Source organism: Pteronotus mesoamericanus, unplaced genomic scaffold (assembly GCF_021234165.1).
Source record: "Pteronotus mesoamericanus isolate MK-2021 breed Mesoamerican mustached bat unplaced genomic scaffold, CSHL_Meso_final scaffold_125, whole genome shotgun sequence".
NCBI classification, from domain to species: Eukaryota; Metazoa; Chordata; class Mammalia; order Chiroptera; family Mormoopidae; genus Pteronotus; species Pteronotus mesoamericanus.
The window spans coordinates 2,941,645-2,960,649 of NW_026555304.1; the positions used below are offsets into that span (position 1 = coordinate 2,941,645).

Sequence of the window (19,005 nt, forward strand, 5' to 3'; positions counted from 1 at the left end):
TCCATGTCTACGCCCCCAGTGAGAAGCCCCTACCTTCTTAAGTACTAAAGCAAACAAAGCCAACAGGGTGCCAACAGACCTTAGGCAACAGAGCTTCGTACCATGCGTGTGAGCCCACTCAAGACTATGGGCATGGTTTATCAGACCCAGTCTTAAGGCTGTGAGAATACTACTTTATCAGACCCCTTTAAGATTTTGAGAAACTGCTTCTCTTAGTTACCCAGACATCTGGGTGAGGAAGCCAGACTGCCTCCATTTACGCTACAGGCATATTTTTTGTCTCCCCATTTGGTCTCCATTTTTGTGTTTATCTCTGTATATGAAGTAGATCTACTTATGATTCCCAAGCTTGTTATGGCTTTGTGATACAGGTACCATATGGTTCTCAGTGGCACAGTCTTCCTGATCACCTTAGCTCGGTGCTCCAGAAATGATTCTTGTTTGGGTTTATGTCCCTGTCCCCCACCATTGTAGCTGAGTCTTGAATGATGTTGGCCCATTCATGAGTAAAGTTAACCCTCGGGCTGGCTGACTATAAGGATAGACTTTGTTCACCATTTATAACTTGCTGTTCAAAGGCTGCTCATCCAGGCGGATCTGTTCACAGCAGGTCTGTGCCAAGGTCCTTGTTTGCCTGTTCCATTTTTGTGGCTACTTTGGTTGAGCTGTAGGGTGTCTTGAAGCCCACCACTGGTTGTATTGGTTATTGGTCCACTTGGCTGGGGTTCAGGTACAGTTGATGTCAGATGTTGTGTGTAGCTGACCTTGGGCTACCCATCTGGTGCCACCACTCTCTTCACAGTTTGTGGCTTGTGCCTTCTGGGTCTGGGTGTGTACAAAGATCAACTTCCTGCAGCTCTGAGCTGGGGACAGCTCAATAAAAGGTCCAAGGCTCCCTGACATCGGTGTCCACCTGTCAGCCCCTTCACCAGACCCTGAAGTTGCCCAGACTTCCTCCAGAGTTTTATAAGAAAGGCTGTAAAGTGTGCTCAACCTGGCCATACCTCACTGACCCTTCAACAGGGCTCATGCTTGGTAGGGCAGGGCAACTGGGTTGCAGGGACAGGGCCTACTTGGGGGCAGTGTGGTCAGGCACTGAATGAGGAGAATGTGGCCTTTATTCCAGATCCATACCACACAGTCTTCTACTAGAGTCTCTAACTCTAGCTTTCCCAGGAGGAGCACACCACAGGTTCAGGTTTCAGTACAGACAGCTGTCCCCACTACAGGAGCAAGCTCAGCAGGGCAGGGCCACTGGGACTTGGCAAACAGATCAAAAAAACTCTCTGTTGGGGGTGGCACCAACTTGGCCATGGGAATTAGGGTGAGCTGCACTCCTCCCCTTAGCTTTATATCCACATCTGCTCAAGTGCCAGACTGGAGCCTCAGCAAGGAGACATGCTCCAAATGTCCCAGCTCTGAGTCGTGTTCCCTTCTCCCCCACTGAACTCAGTTCCCTTCCCTGCTCAGCAGGATGGGGCCGCCAAAACCTGGGAAAGCAGATCAAGGGAGTCTCCCGTTGGTTTTGGGGACTGCTGAACCCATGAGAAATGAGAAGATTGGCCCACATCCAAAGCCACACAGTTCAATGACTGACTGAGTTGTCTGCCTATAGTTTCTATAAAAAAAGAAAACCACCGCAGATCTCTGTTGGGTGCAGCAAATAGTCCTTTCTTCTGGACTCGATACTGGCAAGGTAGTGTCATCAGTATTTCAAGGAGCAGGTTAGTGCACTTCCCAGACTGTTTCTATAAGGAGTGCCCAAACCTGGGAGATGGTGCCTAAGGACGGTATGTGATGTTGACTCAGGACTAAGACCTCAGTAGCTGACCCTCCAGATCTCTCTTACAGAGCCACGCCACCCAGATTTCCTCTTTATGATTCCCGTACGCAAGAGCAAGTTCCTGTGAATTCTGGCAGACTCCCCTCTTCTTCCCAGCTGACAGAGTCCCTGCTGATTTTCACAGCCAGATGTTATGCAGGCTCCTCTTCCTGGCCCTGGTGCTCTGGGTTGGGGATCCCAGCATGGGGTTAAGACCCCATGCTTCTCAGTGGGGACTTTTGCAGCCAAGATATCCCTCCGACTTCTCAGCAGCCACACCTGGGTTTAGGGGCAAGCCCTCTCTGCATCTCCTCCCTTCTTACCAGTCTCTGTGTAGCTGCTTCTGTAAATCTATGGATGTAAATCTCCTGTTCAGCTGTCATTCAGGTCAATTGCTATATAATTTAGCTGTAAATCTGGTTTGACACCAGGAGGAAGTTATGTAGCTTCTGCCTACTAGACAGCCATGTTGAATCTTCTGCTTTGTTTTTCTCCAAACATTATCAACTCACCTCTAACATGATATATATGTTGCTTTATCTTTATTTTGCTGTTGTGTGTTCTTCTGATTTCTTCTCTTTTAGATTGGAACTTTTTGAAAGGCATGGAGTTTTGTATGCTTTGCTCACTTCTGTCCCTTGCACCTAGAACAGTTTTTGGCACATGATAGTCACTCAGTAAATATTGTCACATTTACATTTCTTTTCTGTCCTTTTCTGTGGAGCTTTAGTCAAGATCCAGTGTACATGGAGACTGTAAGCATATCTTTTTTCTTATATCACTACTAGGTATATCATTATAATTTTCTCATGACCTTAAAAACTGTATGAAATACAAGCTTTGCACATTCTACTATGCACGAATTTCAGTTATCATGTTTCAGTTAAATAACACTAGTTCCCCCACAACACAATTTTCATTACCATTGTGTTACCAACTATGCAAAACTACATAAAGTACACACTGCTGCTAGCTTCTCAGTCCACAGAACACTACGCAAATAACAGATGACATGATTAGTAGCCAGTCACGGAATTTCAAAAGTGTTGGTGACTGGTCACTGCCCATCTCTTAGTTTAGGCACAGACAGTAAAACACGTAGTTGTGTTGTCTCCTTGTCTCCAGTGATAAACCTATTACATGACAGTTTACAATAATGGATCATCAAAAAAGGGCATTGACCAATGAGCATGAAAGTGCAGTAAGAAGTAGTGATATGATGGAAGTGAGATTCACATAGAATGCAAATAGTTGTGATGAAAAGTATGAAGATGTCCCAGAGGAAGTTACACTGGCAGAAGGCTTCACATTACAGAAACTCTCAAGACATTGAAAGTACAAAGGATTAAAAGTTGAAAGCTGATCCAAACTTAGAAAGGCATATGACAATTTGCCAAGCCATGCACTATATGACTTACAAAGAAGACATGCCCTGACTCGTGTGGCTCAGTGGACTGAGCTCTGGCCTGAGAACCGAAAGGTTTCCAGTTCATTTCCTAGTCAGGGCTCATGCCTAGGTTGCAGGCCAGATCCCCAGTTGGAGGCATGTGAGAGGCAACGGCTCAACCTATCTCTTGCACATTGACGTTTCTCACCCTCTCTTTCTCCCTACCACCTCTCTAAAAATAAATAAATAAATAAATTTTTTAAAAGAGACAAGTGCTGTTCAGATGGCTCTTGATAAGTTTTTTACAGAGAAATAAAACATTTAAATTCTTTTTTTCAATTGATTTTAGAAAAAGAGAGGAAGGGGGAGATTGATTTGTTGTTCTACTTATTTATGCGTTCATTGGTTGATTCTTGTATATGCCCTGACTGGGAATCCAGCCAGCAACCTCAGCATATCTGGACAACGCTCTAGCCAACTGAGCTACATGCCCAGAGCCTAAAACACTTAAATTCTTAATGTTTTAAATTACAGTGTACTAAATAAATATTAGTCTTAGTTTTTTATTTTACTCAACATTTATAACTGACAGTAAAAGAGTTTTCAGTGTTCTGACTAAAAAATTTCCAAAGGTCATGGAACAAATCACAATTTTTCTTATTGATTAAAATTACTTTACATGTTTTCCTGCTTTTACAGTTATTTTTATAGTCCTGCACTACTATTCAAAGTAGGAACTGCCTGTATTTTTTTTAATGATTTTACACTCCCATTGTATGAATATGCCATAATTTATTTACTATATAAATTGTTTCTGAATTCCAGTTATTGAAGATAATTATTTAATAAATTTTAAGAAATAAACCTTTTTTGCTGTTGTTGTTTTCCAAAAATGTAGTTGTAAAGGTTTGACTATTGAGTAAAAAGATTTGGACATTTTGAAAGTCTTACATGTATAGTACCGCATTATTTCCCAAAACAGCTGTGACATTTCGCAACTATGGGCAACTGGTGATTGGCTGCTTCATCACAACAACACTCCTGCTCATGCATCATGTCTCATGAAGAGTTTTTTGGCAAAGCATCAAATCACCCAGCTGTCTCAGCCCCCCTATAGCCCAGATTTGGCGCCCTGTGACTTCTGGCTTTTCCCAAAACTAAAATCAGCTTTGAAAGTGAAGAGATTTCAGCCCTGGCTGGTGTGGCTCAGTGGATTGAGTGCCGTCCTGCAAATCAAAGGGTCACTGGTTCGATTCCCAGTCTAGAGCACATGTCCTCAGGAGGGGGCACACAAGAGGCATCCACACATTGATGTTTCTCTCCCTCCCTTCCCCTCTCACAAAAATAAATAAATAAAATCTTTAAAAGAAAGAAAGTGAAAAGATTTCAGACCATCAGTGAGATTCAGGAAAATATGACAGGGCAGCTGATGGTTATTGGAAGAACCATGTGAGGTCCCAAGGTGCCTACTTTGAAGGGGACTGAGGCATTATTGTCCTTTGTACAATGTTTCTTATATCTTGTATCTTCAATAAATATCTCCATTTCTCATAGTACACGGCTGGGTACCTTCTGGACAGCCCTTGTATGTAGGTCAGGTGTGTAGACCAGCTGGAAACTGCTACAGTCATGAAGCAGAATTCTTTCCTCTCCTGGAAACCTCAGATTTTTCTTGTAAGGCCATCAACTGATGGGATGAAGCTCCTCATTATTGAGGGTGATGCCCTTTAAAGCCAATTGTTATAGATATAACCACATCCACAAAAAACTTTCACAGCAGTATACACACTAGTGTTTGTTTAAATAACTGGGGATTGTAGCCTAGCCAAGATGATGCATAAAACTAATCTTCACAGAAGTTTGGCTACTCTTTGTTATAACTAAAACACCAAATTGAGATGCTGTGGTTTGACTGACCACTGGTTAACATGAGCAGACAGAGTGATTGTAATCATTTTCTTCACTAAGACCAGCTAGTCTGATTTCCCAATGTCTACCTTGAAACTTCTGGAAGCTTCTTTCTTTAACATGTTTTATATTTATTATAAAATTAGATGCCCTCACCCTGGCCTCTTAGCTCAGTTGGTTGGAGTCTCATCCCATGCACCAAAAGGGTGCAGGTTCAATCCCCGGTCAGGGCACATACTTTGGTTGCACATTTGATCCGCAGTTGGGCGCGTACATGAAGCAACCGACCAATGTTTCTGTCTCACATTGATGTTTCTCTTGCTCCCTCTAAAGTCAATTAAAAAATACCATCGGGTAAGGATTTTTTAAAAATTAGATATCTTTATTGGTATCCCAAACTAAAATTAAGTGGGCCAGATGTCCACGGTTGATTTATGCTGGAGTGATTAATATGAAGAGCATACTCTTAAAGCAGACAGGCTTGATCTTTTCTACCTTTGACCCCACAGCAAGGGATTGGAAAAGGGAAAGTAGAAGACCCAGTGAGCTACCTCAGTTCTTGGCCGCAGTTTCCCATGGAGATGTACTTCCTCTCAGCCTAAATTTGACATCAAGTCTGGTCAAGAAGATGGCACCATAGATCCTCTGCCACAGTGCTCTTCTGCAGGCATTTGTTATATGAAGAGTTTCTGTAGTCCTAGGAATTACTATTTTAATGAATTAAATCATCAAACAGCTTTTTAGCATTGTAGCTTAGCAAAAGCACACAGAAATTGTTGGTCAATGTTTTCAAGATAAAAACAAAAACCCAAGATTCTTTTAAAGTACCCTCATAGCTGCTTTTTTGGATTAGTAAGTACAAAAATGCTTTTCATGTGTGCACACACAATAAATTGCTTTCTTAATTTGGACAAAAACCTGAGTAAAGACTATCCTTTTTATTATCATTAAATAAAATTGTTAAAAACAACCTACTTGAGAGACTTTACTTAGTAAGTCTTAGTAAGTTCTAAGTAGAGTATTTTGTAACAGACTACTGCTTTATTTATTAACAGACATTTAAGGGAACTGATAAGTAGGTAAGTTTCAGTGTGCTTTAGGTTAAAAGATACTGAAATGTCAGTAACAAATTAATTTAATAGTTGGTTTGAATTGCAGGTTAACGGGTTAGGGCTCAGGTTCTAAGTCCACCTCATTCTTAGGCCGAATCCAGCCTCTACTGCTTTACTCCTTTACTGGGCTTCAGGGTGCCGTTAGTTACCTGAATAACACCTACCTCAAAGGGCATTCACATGAAATCATAGAAGAGTTGGCATATATGAATGCTAGCTGTTATTACTGTTATTACTTTAAAATGCATGCTGAGCTTTCCTGGAGTCAAAATTTGAAGTAGTGGCCCTACAACTTCTAAGAATAAAAAGCCTGTATATATTTTAATTAAATAAATTTAATTGCTCTTTTATCTGCCTTTGTTTTTGCTTTCTTTCAGTGAAACTTCCCTACATCTTTCCCACCTTAAAAATAAATAAAAGTCATTACTAGTAAAAAAGCTGTATGAAAATTAAAGTGAATATATCTAATTTTGGGGTAATCCATGTCTGCATGTTGCAAATTCCTCCTTGCTTATTACAGAATACTGAAAATTTTTCATTAAATGTAACAAAGTCACTACCATGCTTTCTTGGTTATTCATGTATAGGATGAGGGGGGGATTTGAGGTGCCCAGCTGCACATTCCCAGTTGAGGTTAAAGGCAGCCTTCCGTCCTCTTACTTCAGGTCTTATACTGTAAACATGTGTCCTTTGTAGTCCTTTTAGTGCCACATTTTATTTTTGTGCCTTTTGTTGCTGATTTTGCTGTTTAAGATGGCCCCAAGTGTAATGCCAAAGTGCTATCTAGTATTTCTGAGTGCAGGAGGGCTGTGGTGTGCCTCATGGCGAAAATATCGTATTAGGTGAGCCTCATTCAGGCATGAGTCATAGTGCTGTTGACTGAGAATTGAATGTTAATAAATCAACAATTTATATTAGTTAAGGTACCTTTGAACACAACCACACATAAACCAATGTTATGTATTGATTGGTTTATGGAAATATGTGGCCAGAGTTTTTCAGGAACCTAACCTCGTGTTTCTCTGGGTGCAGTGGTTCCACATTTGCTAATTCAGGTTCTCGGCACCCTGTAGAACATAAAAACTACTGTGAGTAATGAGAATCGACAACATTTCTGATAAAGTCCAGGGCTTTGATGTCAGTCTTGTTTTAATTTTTATTCTCATTTGCAAAATGTGCTTAGCAGCTTTGGAACTGATGAAATGCATGCCCAATCAAGGTATAAATGTCCTTCTCAATCTGCTTTAATAATGTGGCTTGATAGGATCTAGGGCCAGATTGGGAAGTAAAAAAATTAACTCTGGACACAAGAAAATATTTGATTTTCAGGGAATACAAATTTTCCAAATAGAAAGTGTATTACCAGATTGTATTTTAGTATCTTAATATAAAAGTAGGTCCTCCCAGAGAGTATTTTTAGTATCTGTTATTGTCACTGAGAATTTGATGGAAGTACTATTATTTAATCAGTGGATTGAATTACAACTTAAATTCCTAATCTACAGAGCAATATATTTTTTCTATAAAAAAAATACATTGTTTTGATAAAATTTTTAAAAATATATATTTTATTGATTATGCTATTACAATTGTCCCATTTTTTTCCTCCCCTTTATTCCCCTCCACCCTGCAATGCCTCTCCCCCAAGCCTTAACCCCACCTCCACCTTAGTTCATGTTCATGTGTCATACATATAAGTTCTTTGGCTTCTCCATTTCCTACACTATTCTTAATCTCCCCTTGCCTATTTTGCACCTACTATTGATGCTGCTTATTCCCTGTACCTTTTCCCCCATTCTCCCCCCTCCCTCTCCTGTCTGATCTCCATTTCTGTGATTCTGTTTCTATTCTAGTTGTTTGTTTACTTTGTTTTGTTTTTATAGGTTCAGTTGTTGATAGTTGTGAGTTGTCATTTTACTGTTCATAGTTTTTGATGTTCTTTTTCTTAGATAAGTCCCTTTAACATTTCATATAATAAGGGCTTGGTGTTGATGAATTTCTTTAACATTCCTAAAGTTATCTAGGAAGCACTTTATCTGCCCTTCCATTCTAAATGATAGCTTTGCTGGGTAGAATAGTCTTGGATGCACATCCTTGCCTTTCATGGCTTTGAATACTTCTTGCCAGCCCCTTCTGTCCTGCAAGGTTTCCTTTGAGAAATCAGCTGATAATCTTATGGGAACTCCTTTGTAGGTAACTGTCCCCTTTTCTCTTGCTGCTTTTAAGACTCCTTATATTTAATCTTGGGTAATATAATTATGATGTGCCTTAAGTCTGTCCTTCCTTGGGTGCAACTTCTTTGGGACTCTCTGAGCTTTGTGGACCTTCTAGAAGTCTATTTCCTTGACCAGATTGGGGGAGTTCCCCTTCATTATTTGTTCCAATAAGTTTTCAATTTCTTGCCCTTCCTCTTCTCCTTCTGGCATCCCTGTGATTTGGATGTTGGGTAGTTTAATGTTGTCCCAGAGGTTCCTATGCCTCTCCTCATTTTTTTGAATTCTTGTTTCTTCATTCTGTTCTGGTTGAATGTCTGTCTCTTCCTTATGCTCCTGATTGTTGACTTGTGTCCTCATTTCCTTCTTCTCACTGTTGGTCCCCTGTATATTTTTCTTTATTTCACTTTGCATAGCCTTTACTTTTCCATTTTGTGACCATACTCAACCAATTCAGTGAGCATCCAAATCACCAGTGTTTTGAACTGTGCCTCTGATAGGTTGGCTCTCTGTTCATCGCTTAGTTCTATTTTTGGAGCTTTGATCTGTTCTTTCATTTGGGCCATATTTCTTTGTCTTATGAGCCTGTTATGTTGGGAGGGGCAGAGCCTTAGGTATTTACCAGGGCAAGGCAACCCAGGTCACTGTGTTGTGATACTGTATGTATGGGAGGGGTCAGAGAGGAAGCAAAGCCACTTGCTCAGCTCTCAGCTTTCAGTCACTTCCTCTGTTACTCACAAGCAAATTGGGCCCTTCTAGTCCTGACTCCTGGGTGGGGAGGTTTGTGTATGTCCTAGGACCCCGGGCGTCTCTCCAGTGGACTCTCCTGTGAGGTTGGGAGTTTCTCCTGTTACTGCAACTCCCACAGGTTTTTACCTCCAGGGCTTTTGAGGCTTTCTTTTCCTGCACTGGAACCCTGGATTACATGGTCTGTCTCGATCCCCAGCTGTTCCTCAGGTTTATCAGCATGCAAATGTGGGACTCTGTCATCTCTAGCCACTGCCTTGCCTCATGGCCCGTCCACCCTGGTCCCCATCTCTTCCCCTCCTACTGGTCTGGATAAATGTATCTTCTTTAGCTGCTTGGTTGTTGGACTTCCATACAGTTCAATTTTCCGGCAGTTCTGGTTATTTTTTGTTTTTAAATTTGTTGTGGTCCTTCTTTTGGTTGTGCAAGGAGGCAAAGTGTGTCTACCTATGCTTCCATCTTGTCTGGAAGTCCTCAAAAGTACATTATTTAAATTGCTTTAATGTTCAGCCTTTTCATATTTTGAAAATGGCATACCTTCCATAATTTAAAGCATGGTATAAATTCTGAAGTTAGAACTGTGTGAAACTATTCCAGGGTTCTTTGTGGTTAAAGAATTTTTGTTACTGTTTTTGTGGTGGTGATTATTTCTACAGCTTTGTCCTCTTAAATTTGTTTACAATTTTTTTCTTGACCAATTTTGTACTATTTTTTAGAGAATTTCCATGCAGTATGAAAGATTTTCTTTTCTAACTTTCACGAAACTAATAGTCACAAGTCCAGAATTTGAGCCCTGCCTCTGTAGTTATTAGCTTTTTTTTAACACTTCTTCAAAATCGAAGACTTTAAAAGATTGTTTTTATTGTTCTTCAACTATAGCTGTCCCCATTTTCCCCCCAACACTATCGCCCACCCTCCCTATCAGTCCTACGCCCCCTCCCCAAAGTTGGCTTTGTCCATGGGTCCTTTATACATGTTCCTTGAGGGCCCTTCCCCGTCTTTCCCCCATTATCCACTTCCCCCACCACCCTGCCCCAGTTACTGTCAGTTTGTTCTTTATTTCAATGTCTCTGGTTATATTTTACTTGCTTGTTTGTTTTGTTGATTAGGTTCCACTTATAGGTGAGATAATATGGTGTTTGTCTTTCATGACCAGGCTTATTTCACTTAGCATAATGCTCTCCAGTTCCATTCATGCTGTCCTGAAGGGTAGGAGCTTCTTTCTTTTCTGCTGTGTAGTATTCCATTGTGTAAATGTACCATACTTTTATTTTGATTCACTCATTTGCCGATGGTCACCCTGGCTCTTTCCAACACTTGGCTATTGTAAATTGCACTCCTATGAACATTGGAGTGCATAGGTTCTTCATCATTAGCCCTTAAAGAAAGTCATTTAATACAATACTTGATCTGTTACTCTTGACACATGAACACACTGAAAGGTCTGGAAATTCCCTGTGGTTTAGAAATTACAAGGATTACTATTTTATTTCAGAGGGGCCAAATAGCTTTTCTCTTCAGCTTACTGCCCTTCACTGAGTCTTTCTATCACCTTCCCTTCAGTTTACCTGCCTCCTGGCCTTGGGTTCTGAGTTTACTAGTGGCTGGTAGGACCTGGTATCCTATTCCTTTTCTTCCTAGCTATGAGACCTTGGAAACTACTGTGAATTGATTTTTCTCTTAAAAGTTATATTGATTTCACCAAACCTCTTTGAAAGCTCTTATTTACCAGGCCCTGTGATAGGCCCCAAGGGTAGAGTTGAAATGAAAGCAAACCATTCCTCTGACCTTAACCTCAACTTGTAATCCAATAGAGGAGATAAACAAATAACCAGTAATTGTAATAAAGTGTTACAGTTACAGTAGAACACATATGTACTAGGTTAATTCTGTTTGAGTAGCTAAGAGAATGCCAGAAGAGTTGCTTCTCACCCAGAGTTGTAAAGAATGACTTGAAGTTTTATCAGGTACAAGCATGGAAGTGCATGCAGGCACAGCAAGGACCTGTGCAAAGGCACGTTGCCAAAAAAGAACATGGTATATTCAGAAAACTGAAAAGTATTATGTATAGCACAGTATAGTATGTGTGTTAGGTACCAGATTTTGTGTGGTTATGTTTATATGCTATGTTGAGGAATTTTTAAAACATACTATGAAAATTCAAATGCACAGAATTAGAAAATAATATAATGAACACCCATGTATTCATCATCCAGTTTCATTATTTATCAACATTTTCCCACTCCTGTCTCATCTGTCCTGTTTTTTCCCCACCCATTTTTATCTTTAGTATTTAAAAGCAAAGTTCAGACACATTATTTCACACTGACATGCTGAAGAATTTAAACTCTGCACAAGGAGACTATAACTGGGTTTTAAAGAAGGGATGAAAGAGCTGATACTGGCAGCTCATCATTGCTCTTGGGATATGTGGAGGACATTCCTGGGAGGTAAGACCAGGGTCAGAGGCCAGTTAGAAGATGGTTTTATTTTAATTCAGGTAAGGAGTGCTGAAGTGTGTGACAGCAGGGGAAGGATATAGAGAGGCCTTTAAGAAAGAATTGTCTAAACAATAGCCTTGGGGAGTGGAAGGATGGAGGAGGAAGCTTTGGAGGGCTTCTTAGCCAAGGTGTGAAGTGTGGGTGTCTGGTCAGGTTTACAGTTGTCCTGCCTTATTGTAACCAAACAAAAATGGAGGTTTGGCTTTCTGTCGCCACAAAAGCCAAACTCATGAGGCAGATGCTAATGCAAAAGAAAAGAGGTATTTATTTTTCAGGTGCTGTGCGACCTTGGGAGAGTGGCAGATTTCCACCTGAAAGACCATCTCAGCTTCCTGCTCAGGCCTGAGGTTCTTGTATGGATAGGAAGAGGAGGGCTTTTTCTTCCATCCAATTATCTTATTAGCTCTTTGCATGCTCAGGGCCCTATCCATTGATATTTCTAGCTTTCTGCATACTCATTGTAAGAATTTCCCCCACTGCCATCTTGGCCAATGGGGAGAGACTCCCCACTGCTCCCACTGACTGTTTTATGGTAACAACATCTGCTGTAGTTTCTTTCCTCAGTTTCAGTTACCTGTGGTCAACTGCAGTCAAAATATTAAATGAAAAACTCCAGAGGTAAACAATTCATAAGTTTTAAATTGCACACCATTCTGAGTACAGTGATGAAATCTTGCACAGTCTCACCTGGCATGTGAACCTCCCCCGCCCTTTTTTTTTTCTTTTTTTTTTTTTTGACAAAGGGGAAGGGGAGGAGAGAGAGGGAGAGAAATATCACTATGTGGTTGCCTCTCGCATGCTCCTTACTGGGGACCTGGCCCGCAACCCAGGCATGTGTCCTGACTGGGAATCGAACGCAGCAACCCTTTGGTTAGCAGGCTGGTGCTCAGCCCACTGAGCCACACCAGCCAGTGCTTTGTCCAGAATATCCACACTATATGTACAGTGAAGTAAGATATTTTGACAAAGAGAGATCGCATTCACATAAGTTTTATTATAGTATATGTTATTATTAGCTATTGTTAGTAATTTATAAACTAAATTTTATCATGGTTATGTGCATATAGGAAAAAACGTACCGTGTTTAATGCACAACCATGTTTTTGGCCGAAACTTTCAGGGAAAAAATCTTTTGTATTAATTTTTTATTCAATTATTTATTTATTTATACTTAAGATACTTATTTTTTGTATTATAAAGGAATTTTAGCATTTATTTTTGAGCGTATTATAGTGCAAGAAATTTTATGTAACAAATAGTTGCAAAACAAGAACAGATACAAGGTACAAGAAATTTTGTGTAACTGTATCAAATTAGTACTACCCATGTATAATGCACATCCTTACTTTTCCCCTCAAAAATTTGGGCAAAAACGTGCTTATCATACATGGCAAAATATGGTAGTATATACAAGATTTGGTACTACCTGTGGTTTCAGGCAACCATTAGGGTCTTGAAATATATAGAGGAGACTGCTGTAGAGGAAAGAGTATACATCTTAAGTATCCTAATAGAGAAGTCCATTTGACTATAAGCATGGAGCTCAGAAGAGATTGGATATCTGCTCAAATTGTGCAGACAGAACTGGGGAAGAAAGGACTGTGGCACCAGCAGGGCCTGAGGGTCAAGCCTCTGGCCACCTCAGAGGACCCTGAGGTCAAACAGGAAATTGATACGAAAGTGGCCAGCCAACAGTGACTGACAGTCAACATGAGTTTACTTCTTTTGTTTATGTGTGGTATCTTGCTTCTTGTTTCCCCTTAGCCTCAACTCTGTTGAGTTTTATTATCTTCTTCCTAAGTTCAGCAGGAAGATAGAACTTTAACTTCCCTTATGGACGTTTGGTGTATGCATGCTTGTTCTGTTTATCCCTATTAGCTTACAGACAGTTTGAGAGTAGGTGTGTATTCATTTAGGTCTTTATTGCACCAGTTAATTCACAGCTTTTTACCTAATAGATGTACTGTACATATTTATTAAAGTGAATTAAGATTCTGGTTTCTTCCATGTGCTTGGCGTATTTTTATCTTAAGGGCCAATTCTGGGTATGTATATATTTCATATCACCTTTCTTTTCCAGTTTCTCCCAGAAAACGAGCTCTTTCCTTTTTTCGCTAACAGCATATTTAGAAATTTTATTGGAATTTTTTTAATGGCAGTTTATATTTAATGTTTCAAATTACTCTGTTCTGGGGCCAACAAAATGAACTACAGCATTTAAAAATTTATTTAGAAAATAAGAATTACAAGTAATTGGGGAATTGCATCATATATCTGACCTTTGCTTCTGTTTTCTTCTCCAGGGCCTGCTCTCTTTTCTGAGTGCACCACTTATAGGTGCTTTGTCTGATGTTTGGGGGAGGAAGCCCTTTCTCCTAGGCACCGTCTTCTTTACTTGCTTCCCAATTCCATTGATGAGGATCAGCCCTTGGTGAGTGGTTCAGCCTTTCTTCATCATGACTGTTTTGGGTCACATAGGAATAATACATCTGCAAGAGCCCTTCTTAATCGTTTCAAAGCACTTATATCTGTGTTTTCATTTGATCTCTTTGGTAATACCAAAACCCAGGGGGTTTTTTGTTTGTTTTTTCTTGCTCTTTTTTTTTCATTTATTTTCTTTATTTTTTCAAATACATTTCTCTCTGCCTTCCCCACACCACCTTCCCCTGGCTCCCCTCCCCACCCCTCCCTCAATCCTTCCCCTTTGGTTTTCTATACGAGACCTTGCTACATGTTCCCAAACCCTCCCATTCCCTTCCTTTACCACCGTTCCCCGCCCCCCCCCATCCCTCTTGTCTCTGTTGGTTTCTTTTCTTTTCAGTGTTGCTGGTCTCATTTTCCTTGCATCTTTGTATTGTTGGTTAGGTTCCGCTTATAGGTAAAATCTTATAGTATTTGTCTTTCGCCCCCTGGCTTATTTCGCTTAGCATAATGCTCTCGAGTTCCATCCGTGCTGTCACGAAGTGTAGTAGTTCTTTTTTTCTTTCTGCTGCGTAGATTTCCATTGTGTAAATGTACCGTTATTTTTTGATCAGATCATCTACTGATGGGCATTTAGGTTGCTTCGAACACTTGGCTATTGTCAGTTGCGCTGCTATGAATATTGGGGTGCATACGTTCTTTTGTATTGGCACTTTGGTATTCTTAGAGTATAGTCCCAGCAGGGGAATCACTGGATCAAAAGGCAGTTCCATTTTCAGCTTTTTGAGGAAATTCCACACTGCTTTCCACAGTGGCTACACCAGTCTGGATTCCCACCAACAGTGTACTAGGGTTCCCTTTTCTCCACAGCCTCGCCAGCACCTGTTGTTTGTGGATCTGTTTATGATGGCCATTCTGACCAGTATGAGGTGGTACCTCATGGTGGTTTTGATCTGCATTTCTCTCATGGTTAGTGATGCTGAGCATCCTTTCAAATGTCTCTGGGCCCTCTGTATCTCCTCCTTGGAAAAGTGTCTGCCCAGGTCCTTTGCCCATTTTTTGATTGGATCTTGTCTTCTTGGAGTAGAGTTGAGTGAGTTCTTTATATATCTTGAAGATCAAACCTCTATCTGATGTATCATTAGCAAATATATTTTCCAATAGGGTTGGCTCCCTTTTCATTTTGCTGATGTTTTCTTTCACCGTGCAGAAGCTTCTTATTTTGAGGAGCTCCCACTTGCTTATTCTTTCCTTTATGTCCCTTGCTTTAAGAGACATAACAGTGAAAAACTTGCTGCCTGGGATATCTGAGAGTTTCCTGCCAATGTTCTCCTCTAGGACTTTTTAGCTGTCACGACTTACATTTAAGTCTTTTATCTGTCTTGAGTTTATTTTTGTGTATGGTGTCAGCTGATGATCCAATTTCAATTTTTTGCATGGAGCCGTCCCGCTCTCCCAACACCATTTGTTGAAGAGGCTGTTATTGCTCCATTTTATGCTTCTGCCCCCTTTGTCAAACATTAGATGCCTATATTTAGACCAGAAATAGACCTGGGCTTATTTCTGGGCTCTCTATTCTGTTCCACTGGTCTATGGGTCTGTTCTTGTGCCAATACCAGATTGTTTTGAGTATAGTGGTTTTGTAGTAGAGTTTGATGTCTGGTATTGTGATCCCTCCTACTTTGTTTTTCTTCCTCAAAATTGCTGCAGCTATTCGGGGTTGTTTATGGTTCCATATAAATTTTTGATATGTCTGTTCTATTGCTGTGAAATACGTCATTGGTATCTTAATAGGGATTGCGTTGAATCTATAAATTGCTTTGGGTAGTATGGACATTTTGATGATATTAATTCTTCCAATCCATGAGCATGGTATATGCTTCCATTTGCTTGTATCTTCCTTAATTTCTTTTTTCAATGTTGTATAGTTTTCTGCATACAGGCCTTTTACCTCCTTGGTTAAAATTATTCCTAGGTACTTTATTTTTCTTCTTGCTATATCGAATAGTATTTTTTTTTCTGATTTCTTCTTCTTCTATTTCATTGCTGGTGTACAAAAATGCCTTTCATTTCTGAACACTGACTTTGTATCCTGCTGTTTCCCTGAATTCACTTATTAGGTTGAGTAGTTTTTTGGTAGAGTCTACAGCGTTTTCTATGTACACTATCATGTCATCTGCAAACAATGATAGTTTTACTACCTCCTTTCCTATTTGGATGCCTTTTATTTCTTTTTCTTGTCTGACTGCTGTGGCTAGGACTTCTAATACAATCTTGAAAAGAAGTGGTGAAAGCAGACATCCTTGTCATGTTCCCGATCCTAGTGGGAAAGCTTTCATTTTTTGCCCGTTAAGTATGATGTTGGCTGTAAGACTTTCATATATAGCCTTTATTGCGTTGAGGAATGCTCCATTTATTCCCATTTTGCTGAGTGTTATGATCATAAATGGGTGCTGTACCTTATCGAATGCTTTTTCTGCGTCTATCGAGATGATAATGTGGTTTCTGTCTTTTCTTTTATTTTTGTGATGTATTATGTTTATTGACTTGAGTATATTGAACCATCCCTGCATCCCTGGGATGAATCCCACTTGATCGTGGTGGATAATCTTTTGAATGTATTGCTGGATGCGGTTTGCCAATATTTTGTTGAGGGTTTTAGCATCTATGTTCATCAGCGAAATTGGCCTGTAGTTTTCTTCCTTTGTAGGGTCTTTATCTGGTTTTGGGATCAGGGTGATGCTGGCCTCATAAAAAGAGTCTGGGAGTCTTCCCTCCTCTTGGATTTTTTGGAATAGTCTGAGAAGGACAGGGGTTAGCTCTTCCCTAAATGTTTTGTAAAATTTTCCTGTGAAACCGTCTGGCCCAGGGCTTTTGTGTGCCGGGAGTATCTTGCTTACTGCTTCAATTTCCCCAGCTGTTATCGGTCTGTTCAAGCTTTCTGTTTCTTCCTCCTTCAGTGTTGGAAGATTATACTTTTCTAAAAATTTGTCCATTTCATCCAGGTTTTCAAATTTCTTGGCATATAATTAATTGTTCATAGTAGTTTCTGACAATCCTTTGTATTTCTGTGGTATCAGTTGTTATTTCTCCTCTTTCATTTCTGATATTATTAATTTGGGTCCTCTCCTTTTTATTCTTGATGAATCTGATTAAAGGCTTGTCAATTTTATTTATCTTTTCAAAGAACCAGCTTCTGGATTGGTTGATCCTCTGAATTGTTCTTTTCCTCTCTATGTCATTCATTTCTGCTCTAATCTTGACTATTTCCTTCCTTCTGCTTGCTGTGCGATTTATTTGTTATTGTTTCTCCAGTTCTTGAAGTTGTAGAGTTAGGTCTTTTATTTGAAATGCTTCTATCTTTTTCTGGTAAGCCTGTATTGCTATGAACTTCCCTCTCAGGACTGCCTTTGCTGTGTCCCATACGTTTTGGACTGTTGTCTGTTCATTTTCATTGGTTTCCAGAATTTTTTTGATTTCTTCTTTTATCTCATTATTGACCCATTCATTGTTTAATTGTCTACTGTTCAGTCTCCATGAGTTTGCAAGTTTTTGAAGTTTCTCTTGAGGTTAATTTCCAGTTATAAGCCCTTGTGGTCCAAGAAAAAGTTTGGTATTATTTAAATTTTCTTGAATTTGCTGCGGTTTGCTTTGTGTCCTATCATGTGGTCTGTCTTTGAAAAACTGCCATGAGCATTTGAAAAGAAGGTGTATTTTTCTTCTTTGGGATGTAAGGTTCTATATATGTCAGTTAAGTCTCTTTGATCAGTGCGTCATTCAGTTCCACGAAATCCTTACTGATGTTTTGTTTGGAAGATCTGTCCATTTTTGACAGTGGGTGTTGAAATCCCCTACTATCAGTGTGTTGCTGTCTATATCTTTTTTGAAGTCATCCAACAATTTCCTTATAAACTTGGGGGCTCCTATATCGGGAGCATATAAGTTTACAATGTTGATGTCTTCTTGATAGATTCTTCCTTTAAGTATTATAAAGTGCCCCTCTGGGTTTCTCTTTATGGCCTTTGTTTTGAAATCTACGTTGTCTGATACAAGTATGGCAACCGTGGCCTTTTTCTCCTACCCATTTGCTTGGTATATTTTTTCCATCCCTTTACTTTCAATCTGTATAGCTCTTTTGCTCTGAGGTGGGTCTCTTGTAGGCAGCATATGTGTGGGTCATGTTTTCTTACCCATTCAGCTGCCCTGTGTCTTTTCATTGGGGCATTTAGTCCATTTCCATTGAGAGTTATTAGTGATAGAAACCTATTCAGTTTTTCTGTTTGTACCTGTGTTTTTCTCTTTCTCACTCTTTTCCATCATCTTCTTAAACCAGTCCCTTTAGCATATCTTGGAGTGCTGGTTTGGTAGAGATGTATTCTTTTAGCTTTCTTTTGACTGGGAAACTCCTTATTTCCCCTTCTATTTTAATTGAGAGCCTTGCTGGGTAGAGCAGCCTTGGTTGTAGGCCCTTGCTTTTCATGACTTGGAAAATTTGTTGTCAATCCCTTCTGGCTTGTAGTGTTTTGTTGAGAAGTCAGCTCCTAAGCATATCGGGACCCCCTTGTATGTTACTTTCTCTTTTTCCCTGGCTGCCTTTAGGATTCTCTCTTTGTGTTTTATATATATCATTTTAATGATGATGTGTCTTGGAGTGGACCTCCTTGGGTCCCTCTTGAGTGGGGCCCTTTGTGCCTCCTGGATCCATGAGACACTTTCTCTCCTCAAATTGGGGAAGTTTTCCATCATTACTTTTTCGAGGAGGTTCTCTATTCCTTGCTCCTCTTCTTCTCCTTCTGGTATCCCTATTATGCAGATATTATTGCATTTCAGATTGTCCTGCATTTCCCTAAATGCCTCTTCATTCATTTTGAGTCTTTTTTCCATTTCTTGTTCT

At 40.0% G+C, this 19,005-nt stretch overlaps 1 protein-coding gene across 3 annotated transcripts in view; it reads left to right on the top strand.

Moving 5' to 3' along the window:
* Window positions 1-19,005, top strand: part of MFSD14B (major facilitator superfamily domain containing 14B) — a 133,837-nt gene that overhangs the window by 60,479 nt on the left and 54,353 nt on the right. For all 3 annotated transcript variants that reach the window (XM_054587996.1, XM_054587997.1, XM_054587998.1), the window contains one exon: window positions 13,994-14,121. In XM_054587996.1, coding sequence (XP_054443971.1) covers window positions 13,994-14,121 — 128 coding nt within the window. The remainder of the gene's footprint in view (window positions 1-13,993; window positions 14,122-19,005) is intronic.